Source organism: Botryllus schlosseri, chromosome 5 (genome assembly GCF_051294905.1).
Source record: "Botryllus schlosseri isolate E-star chromosome 5, Bs_hap1, whole genome shotgun sequence".
Lineage (NCBI taxonomy): Eukaryota > Metazoa > Chordata > Ascidiacea > Stolidobranchia > Styelidae > Botryllus > Botryllus schlosseri.
This window is the reverse complement of record NC_137240.1, coordinates 11,297,058-11,312,846: the sequence shown is the minus strand read 5'-3', so window position 1 is coordinate 11,312,846 and position 15,789 is coordinate 11,297,058. Positions and strand designations below refer to the sequence as shown.

The 15,789-nt window shown below is 41.0% G+C and overlaps 1 protein-coding gene across 3 annotated transcripts in view; it reads right to left on the bottom strand.

Moving 5' to 3' along the window:
- Nucleotides 1-6,815: 6,815 nt before the first annotated feature.
- Nucleotides 6,816-15,789, bottom strand: part of LOC145439752 (voltage-dependent L-type calcium channel subunit beta-2-like) — a 29,074-nt gene continuing 20,100 nt past the window's right edge. For all 3 annotated transcript variants that reach the window (XM_080317370.1, XM_080317371.1, XM_080317372.1), the window contains 5 exons: nucleotides 14,891-15,059; nucleotides 13,836-13,987; nucleotides 13,582-13,677; nucleotides 12,328-12,495; nucleotides 6,816-7,392 (listed from right to left, as the gene is read on the bottom strand). In XM_080317370.1, coding sequence (XP_080173496.1) covers nucleotides 7,300-7,392; nucleotides 12,328-12,495; nucleotides 13,582-13,677; nucleotides 13,836-13,987; nucleotides 14,891-15,059 — 678 coding nt within the window. In that variant the 3' untranslated portion in view covers nucleotides 6,816-7,299. The remainder of the gene's footprint in view (nucleotides 7,393-12,327; nucleotides 12,496-13,581; nucleotides 13,678-13,835; nucleotides 13,988-14,890; nucleotides 15,060-15,789) is intronic.

Genomic DNA, 15,789 nt, shown 5'->3' with positions numbered 1-15,789 from the left:
CAAATGTATGGTATAATACAGCGAGACGTTAGCTTGTGCGATATAAAAATCGGACACCGTTCTATATATAAGTGCCACATGTTGAAATGCAAGAAAAGGATTTTCAGTAAACGACTATAGGGCAATTTTCATTGTTTTTATGGATGATAAAATATTTAAGATATTTCCTGGACGAAGACAAGCAAATTTTACATCCTTATATTAGGCTTGAAGTCGCGTAGTTCTTTTCGGGTCCGGCCTCGACTGGGAAAATATTTTGGGCACTCGACTAACGTTGTTCTTTTGCACGCCGACCGCCATTTAATCATCCGTATCTCATCCCCTCCCAGAATAGTCCATGCGTTCATATGTCAATATATAGCTAAACGTTTGGTGGTGCAATCCCGCGACGGACAGACTACTCAGTTTGGAAGCATATATTCGTGTACGAACTCTATTGGGCATATCTATGTATAATTTATGTGATATTTTGGGTGCCTAAATTCACGGTAGTACGGATGACTGTAGAGTTAGAGTCGAAGATTTAGTAAATGTGCTTCTCGGAATTGGAGTTGCAGTCTACAAAACAAAATTTGGCTTGCATTTACTCCTGATTCCGACTCCCACTACTACAAAATCAAGCCAAATGCTCTCAAATGTCACAAAATAGTAATAGTTGTAAAGAAAATTATATAGTAGGCCTACGAGGTAGGCTAATTATAGTAAATTCGAGATTAGTTTGCCCCACATAAACACTAACCATATAGTTTTCAGTGTTACTTACTATAGTGTCATTATGAAAAATTTAACATAGGCTAGAAACTTGACATCCTGAGTTGGTCAGTAACGAAGTACTTATGCTTTTTCGAAGTACTCAAGTAGTTTTCCTCTACTTCTGGTACTTACTCAAGTTGATAGAATTTTCGCTACTTCTACTTCTACTTTGTGGTATTTTGTGATCTACTTACTTACTTTCGCTATTTTCAGTTTGTCAGGTGGAAGTAGTGTAGCCCTTCAATTAGAAAGAGAAGCTGGGGAATTCCCGGGCTGTTTTCATAGTGTTCTAACTTTCAGTTTCACGAAATTTTAAGTCGAACACAAAATTTCCGTCGCACTTCGCACAAAGTAGATATGGAGTTACAAATATGTTTTCACGAAAGTGAATATTATTTAGGTAACAGGTTGTGTGGCCCCTTTCGCACCGCATTGTCGCCCATACGACATATTTCATCACAGTAAATATGGCCAATCATAACGTTTGAAACTACCGTTTCGCATTCTAGCATTTACCCATCATATCTTATTCTAGCAGCCCATGCCGTGTCATAATCTGGAAAAGTGGGCTCTGACTGTCTTGACTCAAGACTCTTGAGCGTTAGACCTGTTTTAGCAGACCACTGTTAAAATTGACTCGACAATGGACACGAAATACATTTTCCGCTTTTCTTAACTAGTATTGGTAATTCTCGTTCAATTCGCAGGATCATTCTTGTCTGGAGAACATATAGGGGATATGTGGTACCGCTGAGACACTGGGACCGAAAATACTTGAAAAATTCTCTGTGATAATCCCATGATTACAGTACGCGACTTTATCTACAATGACATGCTGGTAAAATCTTTATACACATGCAAAAAAACTTCGACCTGCGTGAGTTATGGGGTCTGTGACAAATGATTTACGTTTTAGGGGGTGCAAAGTAAAATTGGATCGACATATACATTTTTCTATATCACCTTCCAGACCAACAAACCCGCAATAATTTTTGATGTGAATTATAGGGCTTGTATCAGGGTATATAATGGCACATATTTTACGAATCAATACCATCCTCGAGTGGACTATTTTCAATTCAATCACAATATTTATAGGGTGGGGGACCTATGGTAGGGGAGACCGGGGACAAATGTAACTAGGGGCAAATGTAACAATCGACCTCCCCGCTAGTAGGGTGGACAAATCGCCTTGATATTTTGTGTGCGCATGCGGTAGTTATCTCTCCTAACATATCTGAAGTTACGTTGAGATACGACGCGAAACCCCGAAATAATTTGAAAAAAACGAAGACACTCGAGTAAATATTTTCTGATCTGGTATAATTTGTTCAGACGAATAATACCTCAAGTGGTCACGACGTAATATATGTAGCTGGAACAACGTTACCACAGTCTAACCTGATGATAGAAAAACTAGGACTTTCATCGCCGGAAAGGTACCATACTGAGACACTAATCATGGTCGAGCGTGTCAGGGGCAATTGTAACACTCTGTTACTTTTGCCACGTTACAATATCTTTTCAATGCTGAATATCTTTGTCCATATGTTGGTATAACCATTTATATACTGCAGATTAATCTTGCAACAGCCAGAAGTTCAATACCAGAACAGATAATACCTGGCCATACCAATTCTAACATGATCATCTGTCGTAACGGCCATACAGCAGTGGTGCGAGATAGTGTAATGGTTATGCGTCCGGCTTCTCGAGCGGTAGGTCGTGGGTTCGATCCCCGGCCGGGTCATACCAAAGACTCGAAAAATGGCATCCGCAGCTATCCTGCTAGGCGCTCAGCAATAGCATGGAGGAGAAAAAAAAAATACGGGGGCGCAGACTAGATGACCTCATGGGGCCGTATCGCAACTCCGTCGCCAAAGCATCTCGATGGTGCAGGCGAGAAATAATATCATATCTCTCTCTGATGTGAATCTTAGGGTTCGGTCATTTCCGTCATTCTACCACCCTTTCTCGTGTTGATCGACTTTTGGTGTGTCTACCCAAGAACTTGCGCATGACTGAATCCTTATCCCCTGACTTTGAGCAAGTCCCATTTACATTTTGTCATTTGTTGTGAACAATTTAGTCAGGTCTGTTTCGCGCCTTCGCAGATGACCCAATGCCCAACCCATTGTGCACGCTGAATAACAGCACCTTGGTAGAAGATGCCTAATATGTGTAGGGAGATTATGGAATGAATGTGGTTCTTGTACACTTTGAGCTCATGAAGAATGCACGAAGGGTGATATTGTATTCAAATGCCAAAATGCTATGGGGCGTAGCCTGGAAGCGTTCAAACTTCTATTTCTTTAGTTGAATGCAATAATACAAGTTGTGTTCTCGTTTTCGCTGTTCATTTTGTTTCTGTTATAATTGCCCCGCGTGGGTGGTACAATTGCCCATGGGTACGGGGCGATTGTAACATTTGAGCGGCAATTTTCGCGACCCAAAATTTCCATGATTGAGTGTTGATTGAGTTCCATTTTAGTTTTTATATAAACTATCGAGTTGTTGGCTTCTTTATATAAAACTTTGGAAATGAAATTTCTATGAGAACAACACGTAATGTTTGAAAATCCAAAAAGTGTTACAATTGTCCCCGGTCTCCCCTACCATATCCTGTCGTGTGCCTTTGGACCAACCGGGTGGGGACCGATGATACGTTCGAGCAACAAATTTTAAACGTTAATAAATATTTTTTGAAAAGGCGGATATTCATGTAAATGTCCGCGATAGGAGGAGCTTGTATCGAAGTGTTGAGACAGCAAAAGATCTGCAATTTTCCGCTGAAGATTTGAGGGCCAGAGGTCATTTTGCAATTTTTGATCCATCGGTACCACATCTCCACAGAAATATATCTTTATGTTGAAAAACTCTCTGCAGATACGATTTATTTCATAATGCGAGAGCGACGTGCTTATTATGGTCATCAGCAACATCATTTCAGGGTTTGGGTTCGTGATTTACACACAAGTAGGCTACTACACAACAGTAATCGCGAGAGTAGTCAACGTCGATACCAAAATATAAGTGGAAGTAACGCCATAAATTTCTATCGACGTAGAAGTAGAATTAGCGATTCACAAGTATACCTAAGTAAAAAGTACGTATTCTAGGCCAAGTTTTGCCCAAAAAAATGAAAACGGTCAAGTAGAAGTAGAAATAATGTAGAAGAATAACCACTTGACGAACTAGTGTGAGTAGGCCTATGCAAAATCTACGTGAAGTAGTTCGAAAAGTACAAGTACATCGTTACTGACCTCCTCGATACACAAGTGTTTTAAAACCTAGAAATCTGACAGCTCTCTCCCAGAACGACAGTGAGGTCGAATCGTCGGTTTCCTCGTCTTAGATGAGAAGTCCCAACGCGGCCTTCCCCAAGACCACTTCTAGCAAGTTTAGCTTGGTCAGCACTACGATCGGGGTTGTCACTATTTGCCGGTTGGCGCCATGATGTCATATCTGATATCGAATACCGTGGTAGCGTTATTTTTCTGTATTGTCATTAAGGCTGTGTGTTTGTCATGGATGTCGGTTGGATGAAAGTACAAGCCTCTCTCTACTTCAGTCAATTCAAGCCAATGATTAAGAAAGAGGCCTTGACAGAATATTGACATCAGTATCAGTTCTGGATGTAACTATTTGCGAGTGTGATGCGTGCGATAAAGTTGTATAATGTAGATCTAGCAGTTCTGACCTCCTCACTAACCTATAGTGAGGCGGTCAGCACTGCTAGATCTACATTCTACATTCTACAACTTTATCGCACGCATCACACTCGCAAGTCATAAACTAACCTCCGTAGGTTAGTTATCTATAGCCTCACGCGACACGCAGTCAGCCAGTCACCCCCCTAAAAGTTGGCTTATGCCCCCTAGCGGGTGTGCCATTGCCACTGATGAAGTCGATTCCTATTTCGTACGTTTTGATAAGAAGCCGAGGGCATCTGTACTCTGTAGGTAGATGCAATTGACCTTATGTGGCTGAATTAAACATTTATAACTTATCAAAGATTTCGTGTATTATCAATCGATAAGTTTGTAATGTATATATTATTTTTAGTGGACCGAGATTGATTTTTTCTCTGTGATTAACTAGCTCAGTGCAGTTCCATCGGTTGGCGCTCTCCAGCAAACTCACCGAACTGCAAGCAAAAAGAAAAATAGTACAACTGAACTCGAGAGTCATATGTACGCTGCTGGTTTCTGCGCTGTATTTTGATATGTATCCTGACTTGCCCGTGTGTTAATTATTGTTATTATTATTCTTTATTAATATTTGTGGTATTCTGACATCTCTGAAATCACAATGTGTATTCATATTCATATTGCTTATATATTTCAGGTTGATAAGTCGGTATTGATGGAGCGCATGTTCCAGTGGGAATTATCAAGTTGGCAGTTGGATTTATAGAATACTGCTTCGATCGTTGGATTCTACCAGCGACCATCTGTAGACATTGGAATTTTAGAATGTATTACCAAGAGGTCTATGAAGAACCAATCGTCCCGATTTTTATCGAGCATGAGAAAGAAGTTCAAGCTTACTACAGCCGCATTGATGAGTTGGCGACGAATCCTCAAGCGTACATAAACAACCAGTCAGGTACCCCATACCAGGTGCCAAATCAATATCCACCTTCCAATTATCCACAGAACTACGGTAATACTCCAGGCATGATGCCGCAACCATATCCGCCTGCCACAAATTCTTATAACCCCAACCCCAACACATATCCAAATTCACAGTATGGATACGCTTCACCGTACCCTAATCCTGTACCGTGTGCACAATATGGTTATCCCTACCCAGGGGGACAGTACAACACTGGCTATCAACCATATCCAACCGCACAGCCTCAAATGCCGTCAGCACCTAGCAGCGCTCCTTGGCCAAATCAATCGTACGGCACGGCTAATTTTGGGTATCCAAACTATGGACATACAATGCCAAATAATACACCTCCATACAACGACAATTCATCGTATCACGGTTGGAGTGATGTCCTATCCCTGAATGACTGGTCATATGAAAATCGAGGTGGTTCTCACTCCCAACCAGAGATGCCAAATAAAAATTACGCCTACGAAGACACAATCGCTGCCTCGCAAGCTCCTAAACATTTTCAAGAGAACTTGGAGAACTACCGTACTATTGGCATCGGTTGGAATATATAACTGTTGTCTATAATATATTACCACTGCACAACCTCTGCGACACTGAGTATCTTTTTAATGATTGCACTTATCTATGAATCGAAGCAACCTGGCACGTGTGCACATTCTTTTGCAGTCTTTAACAACCGGTGTATAGTCTGTTTGACAATCGGTTAATTTTAGTCGTGATTGAACGAACCGTTGGAGGTGGTGCTTTTGCAAAATATATGTTATTTATATAATATATGTTTAATCGTACTGCACCGTTCACTACAATATCACTAGTCTATTGTGTACTAATTCCAACACGGTGTGATGTTTTTACTATTTTTTCATTTTGACGGCACTATGTGAGACTTATACTGGTGTATGCATGCATTGCTAGTATAAATTTTATCCATGTCCTCAAATTGGGTATTGGCAAATCAAAGAAATCCTCAATAAAATGCTTGATCACATGGGAGGATAGTAGTCAGTTGGACAGCTAGAGAATTTCCAGCGTTTCCCACTTTATTTAGATTAAGAGCTAGAGCTGAACTTGTATCATCTCGGAGATTGGATTAAATCCCCATTGGAAAGACAACAGAAATTCTCACAAGCAGTAAAAAATGCAGATGTTATGTACTCCAAGCTTGGCTTGTTTTGAACTATACCAATCTACTGTAACATTCAAGAAAACTATGAAATTGGGTTCCGATTGAAATTAGAGGTTATAAATACGATATAAGTGTACCTTAACGGTTGATGTGATCAGATACTTTTTTACCACCCCTACCTTGTAATAGCTGCTGCTTTCCTTTAACAAGATTGCAGCACTCGACCAATAATCTACCATCCCACTATTCAAACCATAATCCGCCACTGAGGGTCTGCCACAGTCTTCCAATGAATCACACAACTCCATAATATGAATTCTTTCCATGTTGCGAGATGTGTGGGTAAACAATAAAATTTGAAGCTTTCAATCGAGAGATAACATGATTAATTCCAGTACCAGCAGACGGAAAGAAAGTACTGCAATACAGACGACTCGAAAGCCGTCCAGAAGTAGGAGAAAAACACCGAATACAGATAGGCTACCACGTAGGTAAAGACTATCCACAAGTAATAACAATCATGCAATATACAGTACTGATAATTTTCATCTATGAAATAATATATATTTCTCGGAAAAATAAAACTGGATGCTACGATCTAACACCGCATCCGGCACAGTACAAGCAAGTGTTTGTGGGCGATGAGATGCCGTTCCAAACGTCAGAGCGGCAGCGGAATACAGTACGTCCCATCCAGGCTGATTGGCAGAATCTGGATAAGCGGGCGCTTGAAATATTTGCACATCGAAAGTAGCAGCTCCATAAAACTTCTGTCAGCGGCTGAGGTATTGTCATTTAGCATCGGCTTCACTGTTGTGCTGCCCAGATCCACGACGCCCAGTACGAAAGCTCAGATTACGTTTCAATGACGTCAAAACATGAACCTGAATACAAGAAAAGAGGCGTTCGGTGAAAGAATTAGGCAGGGTTGTAATGACTCGAGTCATGACTCGACTCGAGTCACGATTTTCGGATGACTCGAGTCGAGTCATTTCCGTATTTTGAGAAAATGACTCGAGTCGAGTCATCCGAAAATCGTGACTCGAGTCTGACTGAGTATTTACAGTGGGCACTAGGGTTGTCCAAAATTTGAAAAATTTCGAAAATGCTGCGTTGTAATGTCTTATTCTATAGATTATTGATTAAAAACATCAACAAGCCTGAAAGAAGCTCTCAGGAACGTCGTTAAGATTTCTTACAAAGCGTTTGAAAGTAGCCGTCTGCATGTGGGCGGGGAATCGATGAAGTGGGCGGGCAATCACGAACCTAGAATTTTGATTGGTTGGAACCTGTAATAATAAGCTACTGATTGGCTGAAATACTGATTTTGTGATCATTGCTGGTCACGATTTCGTTCTACTCTGTTGTGTTGGTTTGCAGCCATTTCTGTTCGTGGCATTGGCGATATGGTAAATTGACGTTGTTAATGCTGCCATCGACAACAGCATAACGATCCAGTAATATATTTTCTACCTGAACACTGTGTATAACAGTTTTGTTACTTCTTGCACAGGAGCTTGGCCAATTAAGATAAGAATGAACTAGATGCATGCATCGTGCTACCTTCGAGCCTTCTAAAACATACCAGTTGACAACGACTGTAACTCATAAATTGCAAACCAGTAGTCAATTTCTCCTTATGGCTTGTTATGGTAAGTCGACGTCTCTCTCTAAAACGAACGCATATTACACTTTTTATTCAAGATTTAACAAAGGCAAAAATGCTATTTACAAAAGGCATCATTAAAAAGTATATCGCAGGGTCAGTGTTGCAGATCACTGGCCTTTGATAAGAGTAGACTTCCTGCTGTCTCCAAAAATCTTCCTATGCTGTTCCACAGCTTGAAGCAAACTGTCTCTTTGCTGTTCATTGTCAGTCAAGATTGCAGCATAGTCTGTGCTTAGCTTGACACCTCTTTCTGCGGCATCATTAACGACTTTGACAGAACTAACGTAGCAATTCATTTTATTGAATGAATCTGAAAAGTGCCAATCATCAACCGGTTGACGCAGCCAATCCCCAGAGCATTCAAAAACTTCAAATATGTACCACGACTGGGGCCCAATAAGGTCAGACAACGTACTGTCCTTGTTGATCTGTATAGTTGCATTCAATGAGGGTGGGCCCCTTCTGAAACTGGAAGTTCGCTCTACTTGCAGGAGCGCCTTTGCCATATTTTCCCGGGTTTCCTTGCTTTCCGTCGGTGAAAACAAGGCGTATACAGCGGTTTCCTCAACAATATACCAGTCGTGCTTCAAAAGCTTTCGTGAAGCAGCTGTGGAAACTTGCTCATCATATTCCTTATAACTCAACATGTGCTGAACGAATCTCAAGTCATTACCAGCTGCATCACGACCAATGCTTGAATCCACCCACGCAGGGATATAAAAGAGAACCAAAAATAAATTGAAGCGGCGCAGCAGTTCAACTTCTTCAGATTTGTAATCTAATTGGTCGGCCCACATGAACATCTTTTGAGCATACAGAATTGTACCCATCCATCTCGCATGGTGTGCTGCACCAGGTTTGTGATGACGTATATCTTCATCTGCACCGAGAAGAGCAAGAGCATTAGTCACACATTGCTTGTAGTCATCCCGTGTGAAAAAATCTTTTCTGTTCAACAGTAGCTTGAACTTATCAACTATCATTGCAGCTCGTTCAGCAAAACATAGAGGAATAGTCAGAGTCTTGAATTGCTGTTCCCTGTCAAGACTGCTCCAGTTCCTTTTAAGGTGGGCAAACCATGCATTCTCTGGTCCAGTTGTGGCCTTTCCAAATAAAGATTTCCAAACGTCTTTCACTACCAGCTCATACACATGGTGCCGACATGCATGGTAGAACACCTTCCTTCCTAGAAGGTCTTCAAGAATCTTTGCCGCACCCTTCTTCCAGCCGCTGTTGCTTGCTGTAGTGTCAAAAACCAAAGCTGTTACAGCATCTTTTATATTCCAACTTTCAATTATGTTGAAAGTGGTTTCTGCTTGCGTCTGACCTGCAGCATTTTGCATCTTTTGAATGCCAAGTAGTTTTCCTTCTGAGTATTGAGGATGACAAGATAGGACAATTGACAGAGCCTCATACCGATTTCCTAATCTATCCTCTGTGAGCTTTCCATCCCAATGAATAGCAACATGTTGAGGTTTATTTTCTGCAAATTTTTCTGAAATATCCTTGGAAATTTCAAGACGATTTGTTTCCCTGGCTCTCTTTGTCGAAGATCTTGACAGAGAGAACATTGCTATGTCACCGCCACAAGCCGTAATAAATGCTCCGATCAGCATTGTTGCCTTGTTGTCTGTTATTTGCAATCGATCCAGAGCTTGGGACACATGGGTATTATTCATAATATTTTTAGGTGCCATCAGCTTAATGGCTGTCGAGGTGCCAAGACCAACATCAGCATCATAATCAGAACTTGAACTCAAACTATCACCCTCTTTTGAAGATGAAGAAGATGCTAAAACAACATAGTCATCACTTGAGTCATGTTGAATGTTTTTAACAGTTCTATCCGCCATGGTTGCTGTTTTCTTTTCGATGTCTTTAGCGAGAATCTTGTCTCTTCCCAACATTATGCATTTGCGAGATTGCTGTTGATCTTCATAGAATGCAATGTCTTCGAGCTTTCTATCATGTGATAGATAAATGTCATTTTGTATTATTGCTATCGCATCTGTACTTCCAATATCCCACAACTTGTCCAAATCTTCCGTGAATTTTTTCCTCTTACCCTTGGGATCACTTTCCCGTTTCATGGTCGCCTTCAGAAAAATATATTTTTTGTTCAGTTTTTCAAGTAATTTCACCGCATTTCCTTTAAGTATTGTGGCAATTCTCGCCATTTGCCACACTGTCATGACATCATGAACCACCACATTACATAGCTCACGAGTAGGGGTTGACTGAGGGCAATGGTCTTTCAGATGCAGAAAGTAACTCATTACTTCTCGCAAGGTTGGTAATCTCGAGCCACAGATGTAATCGCAAGCATATCCGACCAAGTAATGCTCAGATCGAGATCTTGTTCTTCTCTGTGGCAAGTGCACAGTCTTGCGCCGTTTTGCCTCTGCCATGACAGTAATATTTTTGCCTTCTATCATAAATTACAGCTACGCCTAAAACATTTAAGTAACAAGTGTTACATTACGACTATTAACTCACCAACCCACAATGCCCTTGTACATAACCACAACCACTACTAACAAAATCGACCTCATCAGAACAGAAAATGCTGCTGCAACTAAAACATTGAGTAAGGAACAAGTGTTGCATTACAACTATTGATGCATCAACCCACAATGCGCTTTACAAATTCCCGTCTCTACTAACAGACTCGACCTCCGCAAAACAGAAACTACTGCTACAACTGATACATTCGAAGAACCACTGTTACATTACTACTATTGACTCATCAAACCACAACACGCTTTTACAGTATTACAGCCGTCACCAACAGACTCAGCAGCAGCAAAACCTACTCCTTCTGTCAAACACGGTGAAGCACCCAAATCAGAGCTGACAGCCGCCGTCATCATTGAAGCATAACCGATTACCCAATCAAGAATCGTGGTTTCGTCATTGCCCGCCTAGTTGCAATTTCGCCGTCGGTGGCCCGCCCACTCTTTGGCAGCTACTTTCAAACGCTTTGTAAGAAATCTTAACGACGTTCCTGAGAGCTTCTTTCAGGCTTGTTGATGTTTTTAATCAATAATCTATAGAATAAGACATTACAACGCAGCATTTTCGAAATTTTTCAAATTTTGGACAACCCTAGTGGGCACCACTACAATAAATAATTAAAGAATTGATCACCGTAAATACTATTTTATTCATAATCCAAATTTTTCAACCGCAATAACTCCGCTTCCACTGGTTGGAATTGAACCAAATTTGGTGAACATCCTTTCTATGGACAACCTATCACTTTCATGGGGTGAACAGAACATTTTCAAATTTTTTGTCATTCAATTTCATATAATAAATAGAAACTTTCTTCTCCTGTAGCAATGTGGCTACTGGTTGGAATTGAACCAAATTTGGTGTGTAGGCTTAAATTAGGTAACCTAACTATTTCAACAAGTAGCCAGTACGATTTGAGAAAAAAAGTCATTTTTGAAAACCCTGATGAACACTACTTCTAACCACCAAGCAGGCTGACTGATGTAAACCGGTGTATTTACCAGAGGTCACTAATGATACCATGTAGGACAGGGATACTCAATTCTTTTTAACAGAGTTTGAGAAAAGTTTGAAATTTGCACACGTCCGCTATAACTCTCAATGAAATATTGTACAGCCATACAAGTGTACTGTATACTGTAAACGAAATACGGCAGAGCGGTATTAGCAAAAGCAGTGAGCGCAATGTCTTTATTGTCCAGTTAGTCATATAAACGATATGGATGGAGTGTTGTTGAAAGATCAAGTAAATACTGAGGCATGAAGGTCCGCATCCAACACTGCAGTGTCCAGCACCATGGTCTGACAGTTCAGTAGCCACCTAGAAGCACCAATTCCATATAATGGAGCCAATATGAAAAGCTTCCAAATATCAACATTGAGAATTAGATTGGAATAACCAGGAATAGAATACTTACCTGTCTACTTATTCAAGAATTGCTACTTCTACTCATACTTGAGTAGACATTTACAACACTATTTCCAGATCTACTCGAGTACCAGTGGTGACTTATTTGACCACATATGCTCAAGACTCGATAAAATCACCAGGATACTCAATTTTGCACAGCCCAAGCATTGCACCGGTCAACAACAGTACACCGTAAGGAAGCCACACCACTCAAACACTCATCACCTGCAGATGAGTTGAAGGATGAGACGAGGTATTAGCGCTCCTCGCTAACGCTGCGTTGTTGTACATATCGGAGGGGTGCGTCGCCCGCCAGTAAGCTTCCAGGTATTCGGCCAAGTGTTCGCATGCGTCATCCAGCTTGTTTTCATCGAGCATGACGTCGAAAAGGTCCTGAAAACAAACGTCACCCGTTAGCCACAGTTCAAGATCTCGTATACCAACAGCCGGAGGTGGTCAGCAACGAAGTACTTCTACGTTTAAATTTTGCTTAGTTGTCTTTCTTACTTAAGTGGTTATTGACTAGTATATTCAATTATTCATATTGAATGAAATGAACCTGGATATTTTCGGCTGACACTCGTCAGCGGTAATCGTCAGCAACTAGTAGAGAATGGAAAAGAACATTGTGTATCAACAGTCGTATCACAAAATATGACATCACCAGCACGAAATTTCAAATACGAGATGCGTTTAAAGAGTTCGTGTACCATCTAAAATAGTAGGCCTACATTGAACGCTTTCGTATTCAACATTTCGTGCTGGTGACGTCATATTTTGTGACACGATTTTTGATATATGATGTTCTTTTCCATCTTCAACTAGTTGCCGACAATTACCCCTGAAGAGTGTCAGCCGAAAACACTCGGGTTCATTTCAATATGAATATACTATTCAATTGTTTAGTGAAATTGTGCACCTCCAAGAAGCTCTTCAAGTAGTTATGTTGTTAGACTACTCCGTCTTCTTCTTGAACATTTGTCGGGTAAAACTACTAAATTTTTGTTTTGGGATAAGTTTCCATCACAAGAACATTAACTGATCAATATATTTTCGAAAATTGTGCATATTTATAGTGTTGCCGGTCCAATTTTGATTTGGAAAACTAGGAAGTACCTTTGGGATAAGTTTGCGCTACTTTTACGAGCGAAATTGTCAAAATAGATAATACCTTTATGTAGTGCTATTTATCATTTGGCCATAGCCGAGAAGATGCAGTAGCCACCTTCGATCAACCGCTAACACCATGCGAACCCTCGGCCGCATCTGCGTTTGTAAACAGCTTCAGTACTTTCAGAGCTCTTATTTTCTACTTGCGCTATAAGCAGCTTTGAGACGTCTTTGAAACCGCAACTTTTACTAGTAATGGTAAAAAACTTGTGTCATTGCCGCCGACCAGCCTGCCTCGACTATCGGACACCATGCTAACTAAGGCAGCGTGAAAAATATGCCTACGACGGAAGTAAGTGGAAACCAAACCTGGCTTGTTTGCGCCAGTTTTTCGGCGGTCACGACCTGGAGGTTGAGCTGCTTCATTTGAGACTTCCCTCTCGATTTGATGAGTCGTTGCAGGACCTGCAGTAGACGTGACGTCACACAATACAGTTCTCTTATAGTATTTTCAGGAAAATTTGACTTTGAAATCAGAGCATAGAAACATTGCACATAGGATTACCAGCATTGGCTGTAATTAGTCTAACTGCCCAAGTCTGCAGCGATGCGAGATTCGTTACCTTCGGCGAACCGATCTTGATGTACACCATTATCGGGGCTAGCGACGTTTTCAACAACTGGGTCGGGTTATTGATCGTGTCCGCGTCCAGAACGACGAGCTGCAGCGATCTCGCCAGATCGAATATTCTCTCGACTTCGCTTTGCACCTCGGCTAAACGAATAGTAGCCCGGTATAATTGCGGAATGAGAGGCGGTCCCAATTATGAAAACAGACTATTTCTTCGTGGTTTACGTGGTAAAATCAAGGTGACGAGGCAAACGGCTCGTAAGTTCACAAAGTGAGCAGTTTTTATGTAAACGAACACTTAATGTGATAAACAATAGAGGTGTTCAGTAACCAAGTACTACTTTTGATAGTAGGTTTTGCCCACTTGCACTGCCCAAGTGGTATATTAGTCTACTTTCACTTACCAGGTTTTAATGCAAAACCCCTTGTTACACTTTGGATTTTGTAAACTAGAAAGTATTTTTGGGATATGCTTGCATCACTTGAGGGAAATTGTCATGCCAACTGAGTTGAAGAGCCTGTATCACGGTAAATGAATATATTTTTGAAAATTACACCCGTTTGTGATGTCATCGGGCATTTTGCAAGATTACGAAAGTTACACCCTTCAATTTCGAAAGTGGGGTGGCGTGGCCACCTCCATTAACTGCTGAAAGTATGTGGCTCATCGACCAAATAAACATTTCAGTTCTTCAATTTATTTGAAATTGCTACTTGTACTTGGTAATCATCTAGAAACTTCTATTCGAGTAGTAACTCTGACTAATTTGACCACCTTTGTGTAACGGTAGGATATTTGGATAATGACCCGTTCAGAGAAGTCAAATTGACTCAAAATACTGAGTTTTCCGCGGTAGCAATAAGGGTGACATGGTGAGCTGACTAGATACGTCATATTCAAATCAGACTCACTTAAAATCATAAAAAGTATATCATCAACAGTTCAATTATGCAGTTTAGCGCCGACGGTAATCCGGCATCAATACATTTTACAAAACTGAAACCATGCTCGTCAACGGCCGAATTACGTTCGACATCCTCTCTCACCGAGGCTACTTCTCGTGTTGGACTTCTCAATCGCGGCTCTCTTCATCGGATTGTTGAGCACGGACCGCTTGGCCAGCGCAATGTCCGCAGAGACTCTTGTGATCACCATTCGGCCTTCGAATCTCCGTTTCAGGAAGTCGAGTATTGCTTTTTGCATCATGTCCGTCACCTGACATGAAAAAAAGTAGCACTTGACGGCCCCCAATCTTAATCTTAACATACCCCTATTCTAACCCAAACACATCGCTACATGCATAGCAAGTGTCGAGTGCCACCAAGGGTCGTATATCACAATTTATGCTCATATTCCTCGAAACATTCAGTTTCAAATTGATCAATACAATATGCACCGTTTATGTCAGGGGTCGCCAACTCAAAACGGGTCGCGCGCCAGTTTTCAAATTTCGTAGCGACCGCGGGCCGCATGAATTCAATATCGATATAAAGTGGGCAACCACATTTCACAGCTCTACGTCAGTACAACGCTGTGCTACCTAACATATGTGATGGGTATAATGACTACAAAAAAGTAATATTTTATTACAAGAATAAAACAAAGGATCACTGTCATCAATTTCATTTTATTTTGAACTCCGAGCTGTGCACGATACCTGGATACCACGATACTTGAAGCTTAATTTTGTGGGGAAGCCCTAATCCAGTAGTTCTCAAACCTTTTTAGACACGCACCCCTGATACTGAAAACTTTCGGGCCCCCCTTATCGTCATATCACAAAATGCTTCCATAATGCTAGCTATCACAACGGATAGTTTGATGGCATGGAAGGTTACGAGTGTTGATAAGAGAATTCTATAATATGAATTCCGGATTATCCACAGAGCAATAACTATACCTATGAATTCGAGGTAAATCATGCCCCGCGCGAAAAAAATTTCAG